Below are 13,714 nucleotides of genomic sequence, written 5' to 3'. Positions count from 1 at the left end.
AATAATAGATATATCTTACACGAAAAATAAGACAACGCGTCCAGCATTACTTCTAATATTCAATGTTGGGGTCTTTTGCAGTGGAGCCTGTTATGCCTTGCGCACTTTCACTTTCCGCCATGCAGATCAAAAGCAAACCCTGTGGCCGTGCCAGCGGAAACCGCGAACACCGGAGTGTGTGCTGTCGCAGCACGCACCAGCTGAGTTTAATAAAAGATACGAGCAACGCTCACTTTCGAAACACAGAATCGGCCACAATCTACATATATATTGAATTTAGAAGCGAGGAGACCTATTTCGTCGTGTTGACTGCAATGTGGATATTTAGTGCCGGTTTTGCGCAAACTCTCAAAGAACGTGGCATATCCTTTTTTTCTTCGCGTTTATGCTTTAAAAAGCTGCTTCGCTTCACGTTCCAGAAAAAACAAAAAAAAACAAAAAAAACTGATGTGTAAGAAATAGACGACGAGCACTAACTTTTTTTGCTAGGGTGCCTTCGAATTCTTATAGTTTTGCATTTTTTATTCTCTGAAAATGAAACAGTGCCTTAATATAACTGTGGTCCCGCGCGCACTTAAATATAATGAAATAATAAGAATTTGCATGAATTCGAGGAGTTGGTTAATAAGAATGGTAACCTACGTCGCCTGTAAAGCGTGCTTTGCCTGTCATGCACAATTGTAACGCAACGAAGCAAACTTCGGGGAGATGGCATTTGAGCATTACGGTGAAGCCAAGAAGGTTAGATAAAATTTAAGATTCGCTGAAACGTTCTGTTAGGGGTTTACCAATAACGACTTTTCGTCTCAGTGGCAATTATCTCATAGACTTTCTGCTTCCTCTAACATGTTCTAACTTCGTTTTTGGATTAAAAAAGAAAGTCTTTCTATCGCCATGCAAAGATAAAAACATCGCCTATTTTAGTAGTATTCTAATCGTCACTGTTCCGTCTGTTTTTGTATTGCTTTCTTTTTTATCCGAATAAGTTCGCTCTGTTTTTGATTATCAAAGCATAAAATACACAGTTCTGTGATGTCCCTTCCAGCCGTTGAATACAGTTATATATTAAGGCCATTCGGTAAAGCCTGAATTTAAATTTGGCCTCGTTATATCACCAACTGCTGGAGCATAGCAGACGGCGGAGCCTACAATTAGCTGCGTAGTTAGTGTTCGCTATGAGTATTCTTTTCTGGACCAGACCAGACTGGGGCATTTAATGAGACCGCCGTGGGTGGCATGCCAGTCCGGCTAACATCATAAATTTGAAACCAATCGGCGTGCCAGAATTTCCTAACAGACCTTATGCGGGTTTGCTGTTGCAATGAATATCGTGAATGCAGGTGATAGTTCAGTGACAATGAATGCCAGGCAGTTTTATCTTGGTGGGTGAAACTACTGCAACAATTAGAGAGTTCTCTGCCTAAAGTTCGCGATGACAACAACATGGTTCATGAGGCGAGGAACTGCAGACGTCAATGTTAACACAAAAACCTATAATGCGCTGCACAAAAATTAATAATATTGCAGCTCAGGTCATTCTGCTCAGACACCTAAAATATGGTGCCCGTAATTCGCTTTAATATTCTGTTTTTATATCTTGTTTCGCATTTCGCGGTAACATTGCACCGAAATGTTTCACTACGTAATACTTTAACCGAGCCTTTGCTTTCCCCGTTCAGAGAAACACGCGCCACTTTGCGCGAAGAAAACGCCGCTTGTTCTTCAGCTAAATATAAAAATGCTGCCTGTTTTTTCTATTGTTTTTTTTTTTATCAATTGTGCTTTTATTAAATGTAATTCGACGGCCTTTTATTTTGAAAGTTCACCGCCAAATCCACTGATAGCTTACTGCCCACACTTAGCTAGATACACCGATATCGCGTGTAAAGAATACGAATTGTAGAATTGTAGCTCGTCTGCTGGTATAAGAAAGCAGTGACGTTCTTCAGCTTTTGCTGGCTACCGGCACAAAGACTAAGTGAGTCAGCAATATATCTGATAGCTGTCGCGTTGGACTTCTTACTTTTTAGTGACATGCTTGGGGTTATGACGACAGTGTTGACGCAGCTACTGGACTCACACATCATTTGAACGTGAGAGAGATAAGCATGACTGTCACTTTTCATTTGTCCTTTACACAGTTTGTTCAAGAGCAGGAGAAGCGAATCAGAAGCGATGCGATCAAGGCCCAATAACATTATCCCGTTCAACTCTTAAAGGCGAAGCTTGCATGTCCTTAAAAATTTATGAACCAAGCTTTTAGCAATCCAGCTTAAATACGAAAGTTAAAAACGTACGTACATAACCTATATAATGGAACCAAGTATGACTTCGAAAAACAAATACAGGAAAAAGCATACTGGCCACGCTATATCATTGTTATATATGGAAACCTAGTACCAAACAGTTTTCAGAACATGGATTATCCAAAAACCGCAAAAACATCAAATAATTACCCTAGCATACTTGCGTACACTAATTCAGACCGTAAACAGTAAAACAAAAAATCAGGTAATAGCCCGACGTATGGTCCACTACCTTCAAAATTCATTGCTGTCACAAATAGCTTACGTATTATCTTTTTTCGTGGCTTTTTCTGTAATTGTATGTCTGTCTTCCCAGACTCTAAGTGCTTTCTATTAAATACTTAAAAAAACAAGAAAAACGAAGCATGGTCAGTCTCTTTTCCTTTCTTGCATCATGTGGTATGTGTCGACATTTGATTTTTTTTAAATTCATTTATCAATTGTATTGGTATTTTTGTTATTTGTTAATTTATTTGTCGAACGAAACATTTTCATCTGATAATATTTTCATCTGGGAATACTCATCTGGGAATATTTGTAGATATCGATTATCTTACCGGTATTGTTCAGTGCCTACAGGCTTCTCTCATGCATGGGTTACACGTTTTGTACTCCTTACCCTTGAGTATTTGCTGTTCTTTAAATAAACAGAAATAATCTTCCCTTCTTGTGGCAACTCTAATTCACCGTTTCCATGTGAACGAGTTTTACAGTACAAAATTGTAAATTCCAACACATTCTTTTTCTCGGAGTTTTGGGACCTAGTCAGGTATTCGGTGCATTCGGTCACTGACCTTCTGGTTTTCTACAGATATAAAACTAAGAATACATCCACTTGTAGGAATAATAAAATTGATCAATTAATTAATTATTAACACTAATTAATTAATTAATTATTACTTAATTACTTTTTTATTTATTTATTGAAGAATATCCTGCATGAAAAAAAAAACACATTGGAATTTTGACAAGTGCAGGGTCCACTCACATCGTACGTCGAGTGTGATGGTGGCACGCTCCTCGCCCACCGCGTTGCTGACCAAGCACAGGTATTTGCCGGCATCCTGCGCCTCCACTTTGCGTATTAGCAGCGATCCTTCAGACGGCTCATGCCTCGAGCTCCCCACGAGGACGGGGTGGTGAGGGCTGGCGTTGTCAGCCGACGTCAATCTCTCCCAACTGCAGGAGGGAAGAAAACAAATAAAAATTATGATTTACTTAGTTATAGAAAGTGTTGCTTCATCGGTATCGCGCCAGCTGGATAGGCGAAACATACGCAGACTAATGACCTGGGCACAATGAGCTGCAAACATCAAAAAGAAAAACAAAGACGCCATAGTTCTGCTTGATTTACCCAGATCTTCTAAGTGGTGTCGAAATATTTCGTACCTTTCTCCTCAGTAGATGAACACAATTGTGCAAACAGAACTGTCCTAGGTTTTCGATAATGTCTCTGCTCTTCACTGGCCTCTCTTAGTCCGGTCGAAGCGAATCATATTTATTAAACTCTTAACACGAAGGCAGGTTGAAGAAAACGCATAAGACAGATAAGTTTTGGATAGGCTCAATGACCAACTAGTTGAAATCGAACTTATATTAGAAAGAACATTTGTCCAGACGTGCATAATATCAGCTTCCCCGTCCAGGTTTGCAGAAATGGGAAAAATGATCACAGAATCTGTATAAGGATGACTGTTTACTGTGTCTTGAATGTGCTATTTTTTCCTAGAGATAACGGCTCTGTTATGCTTTGAACAATTTAAAGTTAAGAAAAACAAAACGCCAATTGAAGCCACATCTGCTGATTATATGAATGAAGTCGGCATGAACGTCCATTCTACGCAGGTCTCGGGAACGCTCCCTCGATGCCTACCGCCAAGCGCGAATTGGGACATCGCTTGATTTATTCTCCCAGCCGTCTGACTCTTCACATAAAGCTTGTGCCGTATCCACTCAGTCGTCGTTTTTCCTTTGTGGCGTCATGACTCGCAGTAGAAACTTTAGTGTGGCGCAATTTCTATCTTTTTTTTGTCGACGTCTCTTCTCTTATTTCACTCCTCTTGAGGCTTTGTTTACGCCGCGCTTGATCGCGGTGGGTCCAGGATAATCTATCCGGTGGTTGGCTGTCACTATTCTGAGCGATTCACATTGCAAATTCGATAGTGTGTGTCGATATTCGAGACCACAACCTTTTATTTATCTTTTTTTCTTTCCTGTCTTACCCCAACCTCGCTCCTACATTCCGCTTTTGCTTCCGCCTTGGAGCCCCGCCGGGCGGATTGCCGGAGCGCGATCTCCAAGCCTATTTCAAATTCAATCGATCCGGACCGCAGGCAAGCCTTAGACGACAACGGCAGCTCCTCGGTAGACGCGTCGGGGCTATTTTGTTCGCGGCGTGAAAGTCGAGACCCCTCCCGCGAAGATAGGGACGCGCCGGGGCGTCCAACACACGTATTGTGGGTCCGCATCGAAGCGTGGGTGAGGACCAACCGGGAAGGAAGGCAGCTAGACGATCAGGAAAGAAAGAGGAAGCAGGGGGATATGGAGAGTGAAAGAGAGAGGAAGATGAGAGGAGGTGAAGAGCAGGAGGAGAACAGACGATAAGAAAGCGAGTGCTTCGTCGTCGCTCGTCTCGGACGCTTCGGAGAGAAACGTGGGAGCGCTGAAGGGTATGGATATTGACAGCACCGCGACATGTTATGCACGTGGCCCCGAAAGGGCAACGCAAGGTCCGGTGGAGGAGCGAAGAAGACGCCAGCGCTCGCTTTTCGGACGACGGCGGCAGCAGGGAGAGCGCACGCGAGGAAGTGAAGAGGCTCTCTGTCTCCATCCATCAAGAGACTGCGGCGTCGGAGCCGGACGGCGCGGGAGACTGGGAAAATACGCGGGACGCCATCGGGTTCCCCCTTTCTCTCTCGACTTTCTCTTCTTTTTTCCATCTTTCGTTCTCGTCTCTGTTCCCCTTTCGTTCCTTCTGCAGCACCGCTGTTAGTGGGAGTCCTTGCGCAGCTTTCTTCTGACCAACGGTCTTCCTCTCCACGAGTCCAGCCACACCTCGCGAAAGACGAGAGGGTCTTTCTTTTCCTTGCTTCCATCATCCTCCGGCGTTGCGTAGCCGTCTCAGTTATCCGTGGTGCTTCCGACATCCTCATCTCGTATTTTTTTTCTTCCTCTGGGCGCATCCTTCTTGCGGTGATAGAAAGCCTTTCTGTTTTTAACCTATTTGAAACTTTCGCGAGAGAGGGCGATCATTTTGCACTGATTTATTTTCTGTTTTCAGCTTTCACTTTCGTGGCCAAAGTATCCTAACCCTCTCTCCCAGTTCCTTCTCGTATCCTCTCGGAACTCTACCTAGAACGGCGTACGGAAGAGGCGACTCGTGGATGTCTTGTTTTTCATGTGATGCATTCACTTAAAACTGCAAGAGTAAATTTCCGCTTGCAGTACTGGGACCATGCTTGTAATACCGGGACTCTGACGGCTGCCGAGAAAATGCAACAATTATAAGACTGCCTAAGTAAGTAGATAAAAATTATGTTTCAGTTTACGAACAATTTGCCTCTAGCAATATCTTTTAACACCCCATTTCCACCGCTGTTGAGTATATGCGTGGACGAACGATTGTGTTTGTGCCTCTATGTTCCACGCATTTCGTAACAGCCCAAACAGGCGTATTTTTAAACTGTGCGTAAACTTCTAAACAATATGCGATAGAGAACGTTCTGCACTTCATGTGATTCGAGGAGAAAATAAAAAAATAAGATAAGGGATTTTCGAATTTCACAAGAGTGGCAAAAGCGGGATTGTTGGTGCATGAACTACATTTCCAAAGTGCTGGAATTAATGACAACAGATAGCGACGCCGACAAGTCTTTGCACGTCGTGACCGCACTTGAACCTTAGATTGTATTTTGTATTCTGGCCACTAAATGTGATTTGCGTTGAAAGCGCGAGAGATGAGCGCGAAGAATACAGCAAAAGCAAACCTACTCACAGGTACTTAGGCGGAGGGTAGCCTTGGGCAGCGCAGGGCAGTTCCACAGAGTCTCCTTCGTTCGCCACCACGGACGAGCGTACGTTCGTGATGCGCGGAGGCACATTGACCTTCAGATCTGAAAATATGGCCCAGGAAGTGAACGATAAAAAAAAAAAAAAAAACTCTTGTCCACCCTGGGTTACAAATAGCAGGAACTATACCATGCGCATAATTCACGAGGTGGGCTGTGTCTCATTGTCTGACCGTCAGGATATCCCATCTGTTCATTCCTATTAGCCTGGTGAAAAAATGCTGTCACAAATTATCAGGCCTTGCGTGTTAAGTTTGATAGCCGGACGTTAGTCTCTGAGAGCCCTAGCGAGGAGTGCTCACGAGAAATGTATCGTTCTTGAAACTAGATCTTAAGTTCTCCCGTCGAAGCGAATTACCCGTACTGTGATGTAGATTTGCATAATAGTAAGAAAAATGCTCTACGTAGGTACATGCTTTTTCAAGTTTTGCATTCGTTCACTCCTCGCATCAGCCATGTTTTCTTTTCTTGCAGAATATTTTAACAGCGTACTACTTTCGGATTGCCGCTAGTGTCACCCAAACATTATGAGCAAGACGTGGAAGAATTGAATCAATCATTTTCACCTGTGACGACGAGTCTTCCGTAAGAGCTGAGCTTTGTCTCTCCGGTCAGCCGGTGCCAGGTGCGACAGCGGAAATCTGCTGCAGCGTCTGACTGCTGGACGCGGCGCACCTGTAGCTCTCCGCTGGGGAACACGCTTATGCGGCCGCCTGGAAAGAGAGAAAGAGAGCCGCCCTTCAGCCTTCGCAGCCGCCGCACGTCCGTCACCCTCCTGGCCGGACAGCTCGAGGAAGGTATTTGAAAGTTCAGTGTAGTGTTCATTTTGATATTAATATAAAGGGCACGTTGGGAAGTTTCTATAGTTAAAACAGACGCCAATGTTAAGCTTAATGACAATTTTCAACGTCCTTAAGCCCATGGTTATCCTTAACTAACGTCCTAGGGCCAGTGATTATTGTTTTTAATACGCCCTTGCATTTGTGCTTCTGTTTGGTTTGAATTATCGGGTCTAAAATCCCAAAGGCACTAAGGCTGTGATACGCCGTAGTGGATAGCTCCGGAAATGCTGCCGCCATTAAAATGCGAGGTAGCTGAAAATAGAAACACCACTGAAAAGTGCGAGCTTGGTAAGCTAGAGGTCTATACAGCTACAAACGAAATCAAGTGGACTTCATTTTCCGTTGTCTCTGAGAAGCAGAGACAGTGCTCCTCAGGGTTAACGAAGTGAAGCTGCCGTGTACGTACCAAAGCAGCTTTGAACGCTCGCTGAGCCGATCTGTCTCATATGCTTGCCATACTTAGAGAAGGAGCTTGGCATAGGTGAGATCGCATTGTGTGGAGCGGTGAGACTGCTTCTATAAGTCTCTCTTTATCTTTCCTGCCCTCTCATTTGTTAAAGCAATTTGCTCTCAGCTTTTTTTATTAGCGAAACCTGAGCAGAACGCCAATTAAACGAAGAAAAAAACGCTAACTTCACTGGGTGTCTCTGTTATTTGAAAACAAAAACTGCGTCCTCCGTCTTGTAGCGTTGCGGGGTTGTCATATAATGCTTCGTTTCCCTTGTCGAGTGCTAAGTAAAAAAGTTACCCATAAATTTAGTTCAAAAAAACACATGTACACTCTTAATTTGGTTCCACATACTAAGTGGAACTTTAAAAAAATGTACCACGTTTTTTTTTAAAGTTCCATTTATAACTGGAACTTATGTGAAACCAGATTAAGGCTGTACTTTTTCGTACCTCAGACAGATTAGCACAGCTTCGTTAATGAACTTAAGCCCAATCTCCTCCCATCGTTCTCGCTTTTTCACCTGATACTTTTTCAACGAAGTGAAAGATATAACTAAGATTTGCATTTAAATATTTTTCATAGAAAATATAGTGGAAGTGAATATAAGAAAACCGTTCATATAATTGCGACCTGTGCGAAACGAACACGTGAAGGAGTATATAAGGTTGCACAACAGATGGCTTTTCCGCCTAATTATATACGGTATTCTCATGACCCTTCGCGTGTGCTACCTGATTCGGGACGATTTCGGGATAATTATGGATTTCCACATGATGAAGGATTCCGAAACTAAATTTAATTGCAATGTGATTACAATATATTGCTGATTACGTACGGCGCTTTTCTTTCATTTGTTTTCTCCACTCGCGTTCCTAATCACCACCGGCGAGAAGTATTTGTCCTTTGGGACATAAAGGTCGAGTTATTTTGTGCCTGTTATTTTAAGTATCACAATGGTACCCAGGAGGTACCTGCTATGTTCTGTGTCATGCTTAAAATGCGTGCGATTAAGAAGTCATGCGTCGAAAAAAAAAAAAAAGCGTTTCGGCACCACCACATGGTGACTTTATTTGGTCTCTTGAAATTAGAGAATTGCATGAAGAGAATTTGTTTTTTGAAAGAGGTGCTAAATTTTTAAAATAAATTTTGCAGGGGGAAAGTTCCGGTCAAATGGCCGCAACATTGCGAAGCCCTCTTACGCAAGCTACCGGATGAGAAGCTGAGCGCAGTCCCATCGTTCAAGCGTATTTGTTATTTCTACTGGCGATACAGCTTTGCCCTTTCTTACACAGTAAAAACATTTAACAAGGAAATACGAATAAAAACAAATGAAAACTTTTATTCATTTGCACAATACCGCCAACGGGAGAAACTACAAAGGGAAAAACTAGAAAGAAATTTTTATTGTGATCGGTAAAGAGGCCGTGATTTAAACGACCGCAGACCGTTTTTATTACTCCTTCCAAAAACAGCGGAGCCTTTATTAGATGTTCCAACTAGCCCAGTCACAAGCACTTCTTACTCTTTTAATTCAATTGGCAAAAGAACGCAGCAGCCGGTTGTCAAGCGAGCTCTGGTCGTGGAAAGGTACTACACTTCTCTGCTGATTTAATTTCTCTGGGCTGCATATAGCGCTTATCGCTGGCGGTATCGCCTGTGCGGCACAGTGTGTGTGTGTGTGTGTGTGTGTGTGTGTGTGTGTGTGTGTGTGTGTGTGTGTGTGTGTGTGTGTGTGTGTGTGTGTGTGTGTGTGTGTGTGTGTGTGTGTGTGTGTGTGTGTGTGTGTGTGTGTGTGTGTGTGTGTGTGTGTGTGTGTGTGTGTGTGTGTGTGTGTGTGTGTGTGTGTGTGTGTGTGTGTGTGTGTGTGTGTGTGTGTGTGTGTGTGTGTGTGTGTGTGTGTGTGTGTGTGTGTGTGTGTGTGTTGCTACTTGCTTAAAGGATTCATAAAACATTGTGTCAGAACGTTCTCGACGCAATAATTTTGTGGACTGCAAGAAAAGAGAGAAAGGGCATCCGCACGAGCGAAGACGAGTGTAGAGAGGTGGAACCCATGCTTCAGCATGAAACTGCCGGTATAGCACGAGTATTGAGAATGAATGAACCTGGCAGCACAATTCTGGACTGACAATGTGGTAATAATTAGTTTAGTGTGGTGAGGATCACCAGCAGATTCAGATTGTTAGAGCTTTGGTCGAAAGAATGATATGTATCTCGGCAATGTAAGAAAATATTTTGCTAAAGGAAGGTTTTATCGCAGGTAGCTGAGGACTGTACGATGAGTCTGCACACGACTGGTTTGTTTTTAGTAGCGACTGGTGCGTTATAGAGTTAAGCCAAGGAAGAGTGTTATACTTTCTCCCAACTTAGACAAAAACGAAGTCAACGTGAGCAAATTTTACGCTGAACAAACAGCATGTTCCTAAATAAAACAAAGTTAAAAAAGAGAGAAGAAAAAAAAACTAGCGGGGATTGGTTACTGACTAGAGAAAGACTCAGTAAAATGTCGGAGTCCTTTCGCCCGCGCAGTACTTTGTCTTCTCGCCTTTCGGCAACGGACCTCCTACCGCCATTTATCGGCCGGAATAATGTATTTCAGTTTCAATACACGGCCCTGTAAAAAAAGAAAAATTAAGCTCTTCGTATTCTGGCCCTTGATATATTCTGCTCAAATGTCTGCCCTTTTATTGAACTGCAAACAAATGTTTTCTTCCTTTAGATTGCCTCAACGTTTACTCAGTGACTATTTCCATTTACTTTTGCATACGCGGAATCGCATTGCCCAACGACTGAGCGAGGAGTGCCGAGACAAATGTAAATGTACATCTACTAGGCGCCAAGTGTTTCGTCACTTTTGAAAAGAGAAATCAGTGGTGCGTCGGCACTAGGCGCTTTATGTACGTATATGCTTCGCGGATCTCGTGCATATGAATTGCCTGCTCAGCGATTGAGCCGAACTGGAATCTGGTATTGCGTGGCCTCTCATTATTCGTTGGGGCATAACATTTTCTCTTTCTTTCTTTCTTTCTTTCTTTCTTTCTTTCTTTCTTTCTTTCTTTCTTTCTTTCTTTCTTTCTTTCTTTCTTTCTTTCTTTCTTTCTTTCTTTCTTTCTTTCTTTCTTTCTTTCTTTCTTTCTTTCTTTCTTTCTTTCTTTCTTTCTTTCTTTCTTTCTTTCTTTCTTTCTTTCTTTCTTTCTTTTTGGAGAGCAAACAAGCGCGTAATGATTCTGCGGATAACTTTTCCCCTTTATTTTGTGCAGTTTCCCCAACGGGATAGACTGCAATATGTGACGTAAAGCGCGAATGTGTCTTTAGTGCAGAGAAAAACGTGTTCGTCTTGTTGCATTATTAAAACTGTGATGGTAGTATATGCTCCAATAACTAAAATTTTGTGTAGAAAATGTGGAGCTTCGATGGTGGCGCCGTGTATTTTTGATACACCCAAATAACCTAATGCAACGATATGGAACAGTAAGGCTTTTAAATAATGACCGTTTCTTTTTTTACTATACATAGTAATGGCGCGGCGTTTCCCCGCTGATAAAAAAACTTGCTCCCCACTAGTCATGTATATGCCACAGAGTATCTTCCACGCACATTAACTAGGGTAAGGGTGAAGTATATACCTGAAAATGAGAACGCTGCCTCTGATGATAAAAGTTAATATACTGAACAATCTGAAATGAACATCGAAAAATCTCAATTAAAGTGTAATTCCCCGAGGAAGTCACTCTTCTCTTCTAATCGGTCATATTCATGCTTAGACGTGAGTGGCCAACAAGTTTCCCAGAAATGAAAGACAGTACAGTCGTAATATCTGGAGGCTCAGAAAGGATTACAAGCTTTCTTTTTTTTTTTTTCATTTTTGAAAATTGTTTATGCATATGCTTGGGAAGGCGAGATAATTTCAGCTGGTCCGAACATCCAGTTTCTCAAATTTCCACAACATGTAACTATGCTGCCACGCGGAATCGAACCGTGTAACATTTCTGAAATTGTCTTGTCTCCAAATCAGTTTGATCAGAAAGCAAAAGGTACAGTGCGAATAGATAGCAGGCCAGTACTTCGTGTCGCAATCATTTAGGTGTTTAGCGAGTGCGAGGATGGTACGTTTGCCTGTCAAGAGATCACTCAGCATTACCTCTTAAGCACAACTCTTTATCCTCGGACAAAAAGTTCTGTCTAAGCTTTAAGAAAAAGCTTAGGCGCAACTTCAAATTCTAACAGCGTGACGACATAGGCTTACATATACCAGAAGCTATATCCATTCACACGAATGCCCTGCGCCTAGCGCGCCACGTTACCGCATATACTATGTCATCTCCTCAAGATCCCCCTCCTCAGGGATTGAGTATTGCTAACGGCCAGCAGTGGGAGGACGTGTTGCTCAGTTCGGAACCAAACGGCCAAGTCCGGGCTACAGAGCAATACTTAAACGTCGCTAGAGGCCAGGGTCTCTTGCCCACACTTAACCTGACTGAAGACATCCCACATTTGGAAGCCCTCCCTTATACTTATCGGCCGAAATTAGTTTCACCTCTTCCTCCTTCCTAAGGACTGAGAGGTAAGCATGGTGCCTCAACAAAGCGTCTAAAGTTTTTGCAACTGAGGCAATTAAACGCACTATCTAGCGCTTTGTTTTTACGCATAGGTCTATTGTGTTTTCAGTGTCAGTCGGAACAACTTCTAGTTTCATTCACTAAGGGCCACTGTACCATGGCCGTTTTTTTTTTTCCTTTAACTTTTAATACCTCGCGAAAACAACCCACGGGAAACTCTTTTTTTTTTTTTCTAGTTTCGTTTTCGAAACCTATCAACTCGGCCGCTACCAAACTTGTAACGATGTGCAGCAACTGTGAAACAAATGGAGCCGCGGTATTTAAGTAACAAACTGCGTTGCGCAACCCAAGCGAGCGGAGCCATTTCCGGTTCACGTAGTGCTATCGACGCCAGCACTCTCACACTCCAACCTCTGCCTCGCAGCAAAGTCCGGATCCCGGTTTTTCGGGGTGCTTAACGCTTCCGGTCTCCACCGCGACTCTTGCTACTTCGTTGCGACCAAGAGGCGTGGAACAGCTTGCGTCCCCGTGGCGAATCATTGTTTATTAAGCTCTCCAGGCGAAAGGACCCAATCAGGCGTCCCCTGCCCGTAGTGAGAGAAAGCATTTTCTCTGCTCCGTGTAGAAGATCCGCAACTGCGCGTAGGGTATACGTACAAACAGCAGAGACAATAAGCGAAAGTGAGGCGGTGAAAACAAATCCACAAAATCAGCGATAAGAAAATTTGAGAAACTGACCGTTGGCGACGACGCTTGTCTTGTCGGCTAGCTTCTGCTCCCAGGAGACTACGACAACGTCGTCTCGGACGAAGGACGGTACGTGACAGCGGAGAACGGCCGTGTTTCCAGCGATGGTGAACTCGTCGTACACTTGCACTTCGTAGTATTGCTCTACAACTGTGGGAGAGAGGAAATGAGTATGGAATTAGAGGGCACTTCGTGAAGGAACTGGGCAGCACAAGTTCATTAACCCGTGGCCTCACACTAGGATACCGCATTTGCGACGTTGTGTTAGCTTACGAACGTTGCATTAACCAAAAAATAAAGGGCTTATATATGTACTGCAATTCTGAGCGCAATATGAGGCCACCAACCCTTTTCATATTTTTAGCAACGCAACATCACCATTATCGGCACATCATTCAAATAGTAATAAATTGGCGACTTCCGCTGACCGAATAATGGTAAAATGGCTGTGCTCGCTCAGCGAAGGTGAAAACAAAAACCTCTGCTTGCCTTTCACGCGTGTCCTCTCCTACAACTTAGCTAGCAACTTCTTAAATTTCCTCCCGAAAAGTACATCGTGCTGGCTTTCCTTACGCCGTACACTACACTCAGTGAAATTACTTTGTTACTAGTGTTTCTTTGCTTAATTCAGTTCGCATTTCAAGCCATTTCACATAAAACAACTTTTTATTGTTTGAAAAAAGAAACATGCCAACCCCTACGCGTAATGAAATGCAGTCTAGCTAGAAAAATGAATTGCAACCTC

At 43.1% G+C, this 13,714-nt stretch overlaps 1 protein-coding gene across 1 annotated transcript in view; it reads right to left on the bottom strand.

Annotated features, from left to right (window-relative positions):
• The window catches only part of LOC146186572 (cell adhesion molecule Dscam1-like), a 283,106-nt gene that overhangs the window by 121,831 nt on the left and 147,561 nt on the right, over positions 1-13,714 (bottom strand). Inside the window, exons 3-6 of the mRNA XM_084608063.1 lie at positions 12,961-13,119; positions 6,940-7,086; positions 6,301-6,418; positions 3,295-3,485 (exon numbers count right to left, since the gene is read on the bottom strand). Of these exons, the coding sequence (XP_084464189.1) occupies positions 3,295-3,485; positions 6,301-6,418; positions 6,940-7,086; positions 12,961-13,119 (615 nt within the window). The remainder of the gene's footprint in view (positions 1-3,294; positions 3,486-6,300; positions 6,419-6,939; positions 7,087-12,960; positions 13,120-13,714) is intronic.

The sequence above is a fragment of the Amblyomma maculatum genome, chromosome 6 (assembly GCF_055883805.1).
Source record: "Amblyomma maculatum isolate TAMU_Amacu chromosome 6, ASM5588380v1, whole genome shotgun sequence".
NCBI classification, from domain to species: domain Eukaryota; kingdom Metazoa; phylum Arthropoda; class Arachnida; order Ixodida; family Ixodidae; genus Amblyomma; species Amblyomma maculatum.
This window is presented reverse-complemented; position numbering and strand designations above follow the sequence as displayed.